Source organism: Schistosoma haematobium, chromosome 5, assembly GCF_000699445.3.
Source record: "Schistosoma haematobium chromosome 5, whole genome shotgun sequence".
Classification (NCBI taxonomy): Eukaryota; Metazoa; Platyhelminthes; class Trematoda; order Strigeidida; family Schistosomatidae; genus Schistosoma; species Schistosoma haematobium.
The window spans coordinates 1,776,450-1,788,822 of record NC_067200.1 but is presented as its reverse complement, the minus strand read 5'-3'; the positions used below and the strand labels follow the sequence as shown (position 1 = coordinate 1,788,822).

Here is a 12,373-nt window from a genome sequence, read left to right as displayed (position 1 = left end):
GTGAAATCTATTTTGAAGTGCGTTTCATCCTATTTGGGACTCGTCCACTGAATGTACCTGCATCACAGACTTGTTGATGTCCAATCCGGGACTCGAAACCCATTGCACAAGCAGATGGCTAATAGGACTCATTAGCCAAATAGATAATACGATGACGTTTGAAGTTAACGGTACTAAGTTCGAGTCCCAGAGTGAACATCAACAAGTCTGTGATGCAGACACATTCAGCTGATGAATCCCAAATAGGACGAAACGCGCTTCAAACTAGATTCCATCTTTGCTTTCACAAAAATCCCTATTTTATTTTCAGAAAAAAGTCAAATTCCATGTCAATAATTTGTGGGTTTTCCTTTTTCCTTTTTTTTTAGTAAAAGTTTTTTTTTCGTTTGGATTATAAATAATCACAATCAATTATGTAAATAGATATGAACCATTGACCTTGAAGGTCACACTTGATGTTGATTGGCTGAAATTCTGATTGGTTGATTTTAATGACCAATCAAAATCAAATGGAATAATAGTATTTAAATATGACCATTCAATTGGGGGAGGTGGTGGGCAGGTTATTTTGTTGTTCTTGTTGTTGTTGTTACTGCAAAACTACATGAAATATTACGCAATCATAGTAATCTTAATTCATTCATGGAAATAAACTTTGCTATTTAACAATTTACATTCAATATAATCAATTACAAATTCATTTAGGGATATGGATTGTATTCAATAACATTAAAACATAAATCTATCTACTATTATTTAATTCAGTTAGTAACAACTTATTTATACATACATCATCATCATCACCGGCATCATCATCATCATCACCGGCATCATCATCATCGGCATCAGCAACACCAATAGCAACAATTAATTGAAGATAGAAGTTGATATTTTCTGAAGTTCCAGCAAAAAGAAAATCTTCAAATAATAATGTCAATTAAAACAAATCATCCACAGATTATCTTATATTGGATGGAATTGGTTAGTTTACATTCTATTTACTTTGTTTTGTTTCTTGCTAGTTGTGGTAGTAGTGGTAGTAGTGGTGGTGGTGGTGGGGAGATATACAAAACAGTACTTCAAGATTAGTAGAAACTATCAATGTGGGTTTTTGGGGGGGGGTGTGTGGAAATTTTACTTTATTGGATACACAAGTTCTCTAATCCTACAATTTTCCTTAGAACTTTACTATTGGGATAAGAAAGTTCTATTCTAAGAAATCAGTTAGACTGATTTCTGTTTACCTAATTATGTACATAATGATTGTAAGAAAACTATGATGGAGAAGATTTGTAACTAAGGTAGATGATTTTAATGAAGTTTTATTCTATGAGCTGGATGGTTTGATTGTGAAATTTTTATTGTTCTTCTGAACAATATCATCAACATAACATTGAGGTTTACAGAACAAACTGTGAGTCATATATGGAGAAATTTGAACATTTCAATATTATTTGAAGTTTGTGGTGATGATTTCGTTTAGAAGAACGATGAAAGTTCAAAAAGATCAAATCATCCAGCTCACAGAAGAAAACTCCATCAAGGAAACCTGTATGCATAACTATAACTGGCTGTGTACTATGATGTCTTCCTTTGAGGATATAGTCAAACTGATAATCTCTTCCGGTCGCACAATAATACATAAGGTACATTTTTTAAGCAAAGATGGGTAATAGTTAGCGGTAGAATCCAGGACACGCTTTTCGTTCTATTTAGGACTCGTTAGCTGGAAGTACGTGTATTTCAAAGTTGAAGTTCACTCTGGGATTCAGATCAAGTGTAATAAACGAGGATACAAGTGAGGAAAATCGAATGAATTTGAAAGTGGAATTACAGAATGTCTTAGTCAAACCTGAGAAACATACAGTAAATACTTCATTTGCAAAATATCAATCAGTTGCCTCAAAATTGACTGTTCCTTTTTCAAATATCAGTCAATCGTCTCGCACTTCAATATTCCTGCTTTTTCATACTATTTGCTTACTGTTCCCGTTCTTTCCATTTCGATCTTCTGCTACCAGAAATTCTATTCTTGACTATCATTATCTACTACTCATGTCGATATTAGTGGCACACACCACACGTCCCCCTCCTTTAAAGTAGCCGTTCGTGCGGTGGTTCTGCTCACCGTGCTACTTTCTTCTTTTCTTCAGTTTGTGCCATATTTTCCATTAAAATGTCGAGTTTGCAGCGCGCTGACCTCCATAGCTCCATCGACTTGCTGGGCCATCTACACTCAATGGGTATAGAACATTCATTAAAATCCTACGTAGTTTTATATATGTCAATTATTATTCATAATAATAGAAAATGTCTAAGTGATTATATTTAAATGACATTCTAATTTACATAAAATAGGTGATCAAGCGATCAGATATATCTCATGAAGTGTTCAAACGAATCAAGTTTAATCTGACAGTTCAGTTCAAATGTTACTTGAATAATTCATTGTGCAAATTAAACATTAGTGCCTTCCCCCAAGTGCCCTGGTACGGCTGAAGTTGAGGAGAGTTCACTCTACTTCTAGAAATACTCTTTACATGACCACATACATGCAACCATTCCCAAGGATGTCCTACTCACTTCCTTCTTGTCAAGAGGATGTGTTGTATACGAAATCGAGAGGACAGAAAAACGAATGTCTGTCGCTTTAACCGGGTCAGCGAACACGGAGAGTTCACTTAGTTTAGTTGGAAAACCCTGATTACAAACCAATGATTAACATGAGCTCTAATATCCTTAAGGAACAAATGACATATGAACCTATTGTTGGTCACTGGCTACTATGAGACTGCATTTCTTTACATTGCTCCACTGACTTGTGGATCAGACCTTTAGGTTAAAGGTTCGGAGTGAGGCTCCTTAATAAAACCGCCTGATTCGATCTGGGCATTTGGGCAGTATCTCAGCCCTCACACAGATCAAACGATTTATGTGGCACATATCCATTTGGTGCCTCCTTTACTAATGTTTGTGTGTTTAAATTAAATAAATAAAATATTGAATGTTGTAGTTTACCACATTTGGGATACTAAGGTTTGTAATCAACATACACATATTTCCTGAAGTTATCTCTGGAAACCCTAATAAACAACCTATATACTTTACATCACAAGGACAAATGAACGGATATATATAATTACTAGTATAGGGGTTGTGGAGATTATAAAGTTTTTGATTGAGATCATGACCCGATTGATGTTAGACCATCACAATTGAAAACCTGGAAGCACCGGACGGCCGTTTCGTCCTGTTGTGGGACTCCTCAGCAGTGCGCGTCCACAATTGGATGAAACGGCCGTCCAGTGCTTCCAGGTTTTCAATTGTGATGGTCTAACATCAGTCGGTTCATGATCTCAATCAAAAACTATATATAATTAAACTGGTCAGTCATAATAGCTTATCTGTTGTACAGAGGTACAAGAGTCTACAGAATATTGGATTGCATAAAATCTTTTTCAGACAAACTGTTTAAACGATACAATCTCTTCTTTACATATATTACAACAAGCTATGAATCATTTACATTCAATTACTGAATAATTTGATAAGCAAGTTTCCAGTCAGTCAGTCAGTCAGTCAACTACAACATAGGACCAGGCATATATATGCACCAGTCCAAGTTGTCACACCACATTATCACAACAAGATGAACACCGAATTCATAGAAGTAGTTAATTCAATGGTGGTACTATATAAAAGAAAAATTGTATATAAGGATATAGTACAAGAAGAGAGATATGAAGCAATTCTAAGGGATGACAGAGAGTGTATACACCGACGCCATTATGATCGACTGTGAACCACCATCTATTGTAATAAGATTCATTATCATTTAACAATTAATTTATGAAATTTTTCTCCCTTATTTTTGTTAAATCAAATGAAGATACTTTTTTTAAGTCTTGATTATTGCGCCTTTCTCTTGTTCAATGTTTCAATAGGTATATCTATCTATTACTTACTTACGCCTGTTAGTCTCAGTGGAGTAGAGGCTGACGACCTGCATTCACTAACCCATTGTCATAAGCCTTCCCTTCTAGTTTTATCCAATTGTTGTTTATTCTTCTCATGTCTGTCACAATTTCTTTGTGTTATGTGTTCTTTGTTCTTCCTCTTCTTCTATGGTCTTAAGGATTCCAAGCAAAGGCTTGCCTTGTGACACAGTTGGATGCTTTCTTAAATATATATGTCCTATCCACTTCCAACGTTTCTTCGTCTTGATTTCTATCTCCATTGTAATCTGGTTTATTCTCTTCTACAATAGGTTGTTGCTGATAATGTCTAGTCAATAGATTCGAAGTACTTTCTTTTGTTGTTGTTGTTGTTGTTGTTGTGGACAACTATACATAAACACTTGTATCTTTTGGATAATTGACTTTCATAGTTCTCTAAGCTTTCATCCTATACAATAGAACTATCTATCTATATCTCTATGAAGTTATTCCTATAGAATGAATTGTCAATCATATTTGTATAAAAAGTCTATCTGATTAATGAAATTGAATAGAGAAACACAATACAATTGGGTGTATCCATAATCTTCGAATGATATTCCTGTTTAGTTGATTATCTATATTCAATGAATAGTTAATATATATTTATATTCATAGTTACTTTGGTTACCTAGAAAGAGTATCCGCTTTGTGATTTATGAAAGAATTCCATTTCTCTTATGTAATGTCATAATTCTATTCAATGAGTTGAGCTAATTATTATATGATTGATTCACTAATCGAAATATTTATACCAAACTAATGATATTCAATTGATATGTGTAGCCTTGAATCATTATTGATTTTTTGTTCTCTTAACCCTTCTTCTAGTTGAGTCTAGAACATGAATACCAGCTTTTATTATCACTTACTTACTTACGCCTGTTACTCCTTGTGAAGGAGCATAGGCCGCTGCTCACTAGCATTCTCAATCTAACCCTGTACTGGGCAGTCCTTTCCAGCTCTTTCCACTTGTTATTCATCCTTTTCATATCTGATTCTATTTCTTGACGTAATGTGTTATTTGCCTTTCCTCGTTCCCGTTTCCTATCAGGATTTCAAGTTAGGGCTTGCCTCGTGATGCAGTTTGATGATTTGTGTATTGTATGTTCTATCCATTTCCATCGTCTTTTCCGAATTTCCTCTTCACCTGGAATCTGTTTTTTTTCTCTCCCAAAGCAGGCTGTTACTGATGGTATCCGGCCAATGGATGTTGAGTATATTGAATGGACAGCTATTTATAAATATTTGCACCTTCTTGATTGTGGTTGTTGTAGTTCTCGAAGTTTCAGCTCCGTACAGTAGAGCTGTCTTGACGTTCGTATTAAAGATTCTCACTTTAATATTGGTTGAAAGTTGTTTTGAGTTCCATATTTTCTTCAACTGTAAAAATGCTATCTTTGGTTTGCCAATCCTCGCCTTTACATTTGCATCTGGACCTCCTTGTTCATCGATGATGCTTCCCAGGTATGTGAAGGATTCAACATCTTCCAGAGTTTTGCCATCAAGAGTGATTGGATTGCTGTTCTCCGCTTTGAATTTGAGGACCTCGGTTTTCCCTTTGTGTATGCTGAGGCCTACTGATGCAGAGACTGCTGTTACACTGGCTGTCTTTGTCTGTATCTGTTCGTGTGTATGCCATAGGAGGGCTAGATCATCTGCGAATTCCAAATCGTCTAATTGGTTCTGAGCTGTCCATTGTATTCCATGTTTTCCCTCAGATGTCGAAGTTTTCATTAGCCAGTCATCCACCAGAGGAAAGAGGAAGGGAGAGAGTAGACAGCTTTTTCTGACTACAGTCCTTACTTGAAATGCATCTATTAGCTGTCCTTCATGCACGACTTTGCACAGGAGTTCAGCTTCTACTATACAAATCATTTATTTCAAACATATTTGGTTTATATTATACCAGTCAAACAGACTACATCACATCATAATATAAGGCATAACATTTATATAAGATCAAGCCAAAGAAGTGACTGTGAATGTAAGAGATTGGAACTAATAGTTTAGGGAAATCGCATAATAATGATCTATAAGTCAAAATGAATCTTATAATGAAAGGAATATAGATAGATATACCTAATCTAATTATTGAATAGTTATACAATAAGAATATATGTATAGCATTAATCTATGAATAGTTCTCAGAAGTTACTCATCATTTAATCTTTGCTAGGATATAATAGTTAGTGTTTTATTTAACCAAGTTCATTTTCTATGAGATAAGATCTCTAACCTCGTATCTAATCTTTCTACATAAAGATTTGGAATTCAACTCAAAGAAGAATATGAACTTGATATTCTATACTGAATAATTAATAAGTAATCATTAATAAGTCACTAACGTCTAGTCTGAGTCATATTGGGAGATGCAAACTACTTGGTTGGGATCCACGTGACTATCGTAACCAATGGTTGGAGACTCTTAGTGACATAGTTCAGAATCGATCACAATGGTGTCGGTGTATACACTCTTTGTCTTCCCTTAAACTAGGAGATTAGAATTGCTTCATATCTATCTTCCTGTACTATATCCTTATATACAATTTTTCTTTTATATAGTACCATCATTGAATTAACTACTTCTATGAATTTGGTGTTCATCTTGTTGTGTTAATGAGGTATGGCAACCTGGACCGATGCATATATATATGCCTGGTCCTATGTTGTAGCTGACTGATTGACTGAGTCATGAATATTATGTTTATTGAAATGTTTAAATCACTTTAAGCAGTCCATGGAATACATCTTTAAGGCGAACGTTTTGCTTTGATTTTCTTTGATTTTCCTTTCTTTCCTTTGATCTTGAGGATTCCATGTAAGGGGCTTGTCTTGTGACGCAGTTAGATGCTTTCCTCAATGTGTGTCCTATCCACTTCCAGTGCTTCTTGTTGGTTTCTTCTTCCGCTGGGATTTAGTTTGTTCAAAAATATAAGGTATTTATGACAATGTATATGTCCTTAGGTTTCTTGAAAATTCTGAAATGCTACTAAACATAGTAGCAGTATAGGTACCTATTATCCAATCAGTAATCCGACATGTGACCTTTTGCTTTCCAGATGTGATTAGATGGTGGTTGGAGGTAATCGACAGGAAATCCTGGACACGGGTTTCGTGCTACTTGGCACTCGTCAGCAAGATGTACCAGTAATCTTTGAGGGTACTGGTACTCCTTGACGGATTCGATCCCGTGTCGCTCAGCTTCACAGTCAGAGACGTTATCATTGAGCCATCTGGGCTGCAAGTGACCTCCTGTAAGACTTTCACTTTCCAGATGTTTCTGACAAAACTTCTATTGAATACTGATTAGATAAGATGTTTCTCAATGTTTTTTTAAGATCCTTATTTTCAACCGACTTTTTTCTCTCTCTGAGGAGTTTTCTACATCTTCTAAAACAATTCCGTTGATTCTAATTAGAAAAAAACCCACCAAAAAAGTGTATAAATCACTTAGAAACAACGTAAATCTAATTTTCATTATTTGAATTGACCGCAATTTAGTTTTTTTTAAAAATTTAAATCATCCGCACATTTATTGACTTTTTATTATCATTCAAGGTCATTTAAATAAATGATAATTTCCCAGAGGTTAATGTAAATATAATAAGCCTATAAGTAAAGAAGAAGAAGAAAAAACAAACAATCAATAAGGTCAAATATTGATTAATTGATTAATTAATCAATAAAATAATGGGCAAATGTTTTTTTTATGGGTACACAATTATGTGTTACATAATAAATGAATATAGAAATTCTTATTTCAGATGGGTTTTTGTGGTTATTATAGTAATTTCAATGGTTAAGATCATGAGTCAGTTGAAGTTAGACCACCATGGAAAACCTGGAAGCACTGGATGGCCGTTTCGTCCTAGTATGGGACTCCTCAACAGTGCACATCCACGACCTCGCTCCCTGCGAGATTCGAACCCAGGACCTACTGGTCCCGCGAGCGAGCACTTAACCACTAGATCACTGAGCCAACCGGCATCCAACGGTGTTAATGTCTAACTTCAACTAATCCACGAAATTGAGCGACACATCCACCATTGTCATCAGTGAGTTACTATCTCACAACAGACCTGGTTTCTTAAATAAATCTTAATTAAATTACAATTATTAGAAGAGGATTTTGTGTAGAGTTTAATAATACAATAGTTAATTGAAGTTAGAGTAGTATGGAAAAGTATAAAGTACTAGAAGGTTGTTTTTTGTCCTAATATGGGATTCCTACAGGAGTGTTTATCCATAATCTTGTTCGCGAGATCCAAAGTCAGAATCTACAGTCTCATATGTAAACATTTAACCTCTAGATCAATGAGCCACGGTTGATATTCAGTGGTGTTAATATTTAACTTTAAACAATCTACGAAATCATGCCATCATTTACCACTGCCTTCAATAAGTTACTATCTCACAACACACATGGTTAAACTCCAGTGAGAGGAGTACCATACTAGGATAAAATGGTCGTCTAATGTGTTCAAGTTTTCCACGGTGTTCTAGCTATAATTGACTCATGAATTCTTATTAAAAAAAAGAACAATTTTGGTGGAGTTTTGTTCTCTGAGCTGGATGGTTTGGTCTTGGAGCTTTCATCGTTCTTCTGAACGATATCATCAGCACAAACTTCAGATAGAAGATAGATAGACTTCTACCTGAAGTTTGTGCTGATGATATCGTTCAGAAGAACGATGAAAGCTCCACGACCAAACCATCCAGCTCAAAGAACAAAACTCCACCAAAATCATCCACCTGAGCTACAAATCTTCTCCACCATCTCAAAAGAACAATTAATTGTTTAATGATAATTATAGTCGTCAATTAGTGATTTACAATGTAATTGAATTCTAATAGAAGTATATTCGGCAAGACTATCATTTATGGACGAACCAATCAGATACATGATGAATATGTCTTGGATATTGACGTGAAATTCATTCAACCATTTGGCTAAATAGAGTTTTGGTATTATAACTGATGTCAGTTCATGATGAAAACCCTAAATTCAATTCCTAACCCATAACTATCTGCTGTAAATCATAATTCTAATTCCTCATACTAATTTATAACCTTCATTTGATCCTAGTTATTAGGTGGACACTTTCTAGGTCAGTTTAGCGTCCTTCAAAGGTTGTCCATAAATGATAGTTTCAACGTATAAATGAATAATAAATGTTGGGGACGTTAGATCCCCAGAACTCACTTGGGAAAGGACCTCATTTTGTAATTTTATTTAGAAAATTTCAATTTTTTGTTTTCGCGCCAAAACGCTCTTGTCACCTTCATGTCGTATTTCCCACTTGGGAAATATCTTAATTGCTATTGGTCCGTTGCGTCTTTTAGTGTGCTATTCGGTAACTCTCCTCAAGGACGGTTTTGTACTGTATATATACGTTTTGAATTGTGTTTGTTGTGATCGCTCGTTTCTGGCTGTTTGCAGAATATACTTCCTCATTCCAAGCTTGGACTTCTCTCTCTAGTTAGCGGGGCTGAGATGCATCAATATTTAGCTTACTGGTCTTTGGTCATCGAGTCTTGTTTCTAGTTCGCAGGTTAAGTAAACTCGTGATAGCTTCAACCCTAGTAATAAATAAACATAGAAACCAAAATCAAATCAATGAGAGATATAACCAAAACAAAAAAAGTAAACAATGACAAATTTAAGATCAGTAAGAACCAATCAACATCGAGGTGTACATGATGAATTGTGAACTATATGTGGCGAAATTCGAACATTTCACTTCTACCTAAAGTTTGTACTACTAATGATGTCATTCAGAAGAACAATGAAAGCTTCCATGATCAAATCATCTAGCTCATAGAATATAACTCCATCAGGATCATAGTTTTATGTGCATGTTCTAAATTATACTTACTACAACAACCACAATCAAGAAAGTACAAGTATTTATAAATAGCTGTCTTCGCAAGATACTCAACATCCATTAGCCGGATACCATCAGCAACAGCCTTCTGTGGGAGAGAACAAACCAACTTCCAGCTGAAGAAGAAATTAAGAAAAGACGATGGAAATGGATAGGACATACATTACGCAAATCATCAAACTGCATCAAGAGGCAAGCCCTAACTTGAAATCCTGAAGGGAAGCGAAAAAGAGGAAGGCCAAAGAACACATTGCGTCGGATAATAGAAGCAGATATGAAAACGATGAATTACAACTGGACGGAGCTAGAAAGGATTGCTCAGGACAGGGTTGGATGGAGAACGCTGGTAAGCGGCCTATGCTCCTTCACGAGGAGTAACAGGCGTAAGTAAGTAAGTCTAAATTATACTTAATAAAACTCCTTTCTTTTTAACTTTCATCTCTCCTTTATGAAATATAGATCCTTGGTATAATTTGTATTGCATTAGCTGGAAAAGGTTATCATGAAATTGGATTTCAATATTTAATTGGAATTGGAACATTTTCAGCTATTGGAAATATTGTCTTTTTATTAATGTATGGTTTTGCTACAACAAGACCATTAGATGGTCGATCAATATTAAAGTTAATTGTAAGTTCCAGTTTGTTATTTAATCAACAAAACGTTTTAAATGATACATATTCACTTGATAGTGTTGTTTTCATTGAAACTTCTCATTGATGTTTAACACTGTCATTGATCAATCTCTTATTGGTATTCTTTGTGTGGATTACTTCCATGTAGCCTTAAGTCATAAGCATTATAAGCAAAGATAGAGAGTGGCTAGCAATAGAATGTAGGACATGCGTTTCGTCCTATTTGGAACTCGTCAACTGGACATACTTACATCTCACAGATTATGTTCATTCGTGAACTCGAACCCAGTACCGTTCGCTGCAAAGGCTATCGTGTTATCTACTTAGCTACTAGGTCCTGATGGCCATTTGATTGTGTAATGGGGTGACGTTTAAATTCACTTGGTGTTGTTTTACTTGTATCTACCCATTGATGTTTTAGGACTGCAATTGATCAGTCTCATGTTGGTATATGTGTATCATGTGCAGATTGCCTCAATATTACCTTAATACACAAGCATTCTAAGCAAAGATGAATAGTGACTAACAGTGTAATCCAGGATGCGAGTTTCGTCCTATTTCAAATTTACTTAAAAGAAGTATTCAACAGATATTTATTTTATAAAACTGAAACTTTTTAATTCTCATCGAAGTGATTCTTGGTATGATTAAATAGATTAGAATCATAGTAAACAAACAGACATATTTGTTATGATTTCTCATGATGACAATGTATGTTACTATCATTAGTATTGTAGTGAATGAGAACTGAAATAGGGACAATCTCTAACCTTAATCTTTCCAATTACTACTTATACTTTTACTACCTCTACTACTATGGAATTTGAATCGACAACTGCATCTGTGTGCTAATATGGTATGGCAACTCGAATTGATCTACGTACGTAGGTACGAAGTTCTACGTTGTTACTGATTGACTGATTGAAAATCTGAGGATCATACATTAAACATTTCATTTGCGAAATGTTAATCAATTTTCTCAAACTTGACTATTCTTTCTGTAAATGTCAATCAACCGTTTTGTATTTTCATACCAATTACTTTCTGTTCTCATTCTTTCCTCTTCGATCTTCTCAACTGTTTGCTACTAGACATTCTATTCCGGACTAGCATTATATACTACTTATGTCGTCATAAGTAGTACACATGACAGTCTTATATACTGATTGACATAAATACTGTAAGATAATATTAGGCATTTGGTTACACAAAATTATAACTTAACAAAAAATAATAATAAACAGTTTAATGTCATAATCATAGAAACACAATTGAATACTTTATTCTGATTAGTTCAATATTAAAAGGAGATAAACCGATAAGATTATCCACATGAGATGGTGGTTGGAGGTAGTCAACAGGAAACCCTTGACTCGAGTTTCGTCCTACTTGGCACTCGTCAGCAAGGTGTGCCTGTAATCTTTAGAGAACTAGTGCTCCCTGGCGGATTCGATCTCGTGTCACCCAACTTCACAGTCAGAGACGTTACCACTAAGCTATCCGAGCCGCAACTAACCTCCTGTAAGACTTAGATGTAATCATAATTGATTGATCACTGAGTAGTGATCAATGTCATGCGTGTCAAGTCCTTATTTAGTGCAGATCGAATGCTATCGATCATGTTGCAATGTGGCCACCAGTCTAGGTGACTCGACACTGCGGGCACTATGTATTGATATTTAGATGGTAGTTGGAGGTAGTCAACAGGAAACCCTGGACCCGGGTTTCGTGCTACTTGGCACTCGTCAGCAAGGTGTACCTGTAATCTTGAGGGAACTGGTGCTCCCTGGCCGATTCGATCTCGTGTCACTCAGATTATTCTAATCACTTGACTTAACTAACAATCTAAAATGTT

At 35.3% G+C, this 12,373-nt stretch overlaps 1 protein-coding gene across 3 annotated transcripts in view; it reads left to right on the top strand.

Moving 5' to 3' along the window:
- The first annotated feature begins 553 nt into the window (after positions 1-553).
- The window catches only part of MS3_00008934 (uncharacterized protein), a 21,080-nt gene continuing 9,260 nt past the window's right edge, over positions 554-12,373 (top strand). The window contains exons 1-2 of one of the 3 annotated variants that reach the window (XM_051217276.1): positions 554-981; positions 10,343-10,513. In XM_051217276.1, coding sequence (XP_051064654.1) covers positions 931-981; positions 10,343-10,513 — 222 coding nt within the window. In that variant the 5' untranslated portion in view covers positions 554-930. Of the gene's footprint in view, positions 982-8,669; positions 10,275-10,342; positions 10,514-12,373 lie in introns of those variants that run through there. The other 2 variants (XM_051217277.1, XM_051217278.1) reach the window with 2 other exon arrangements.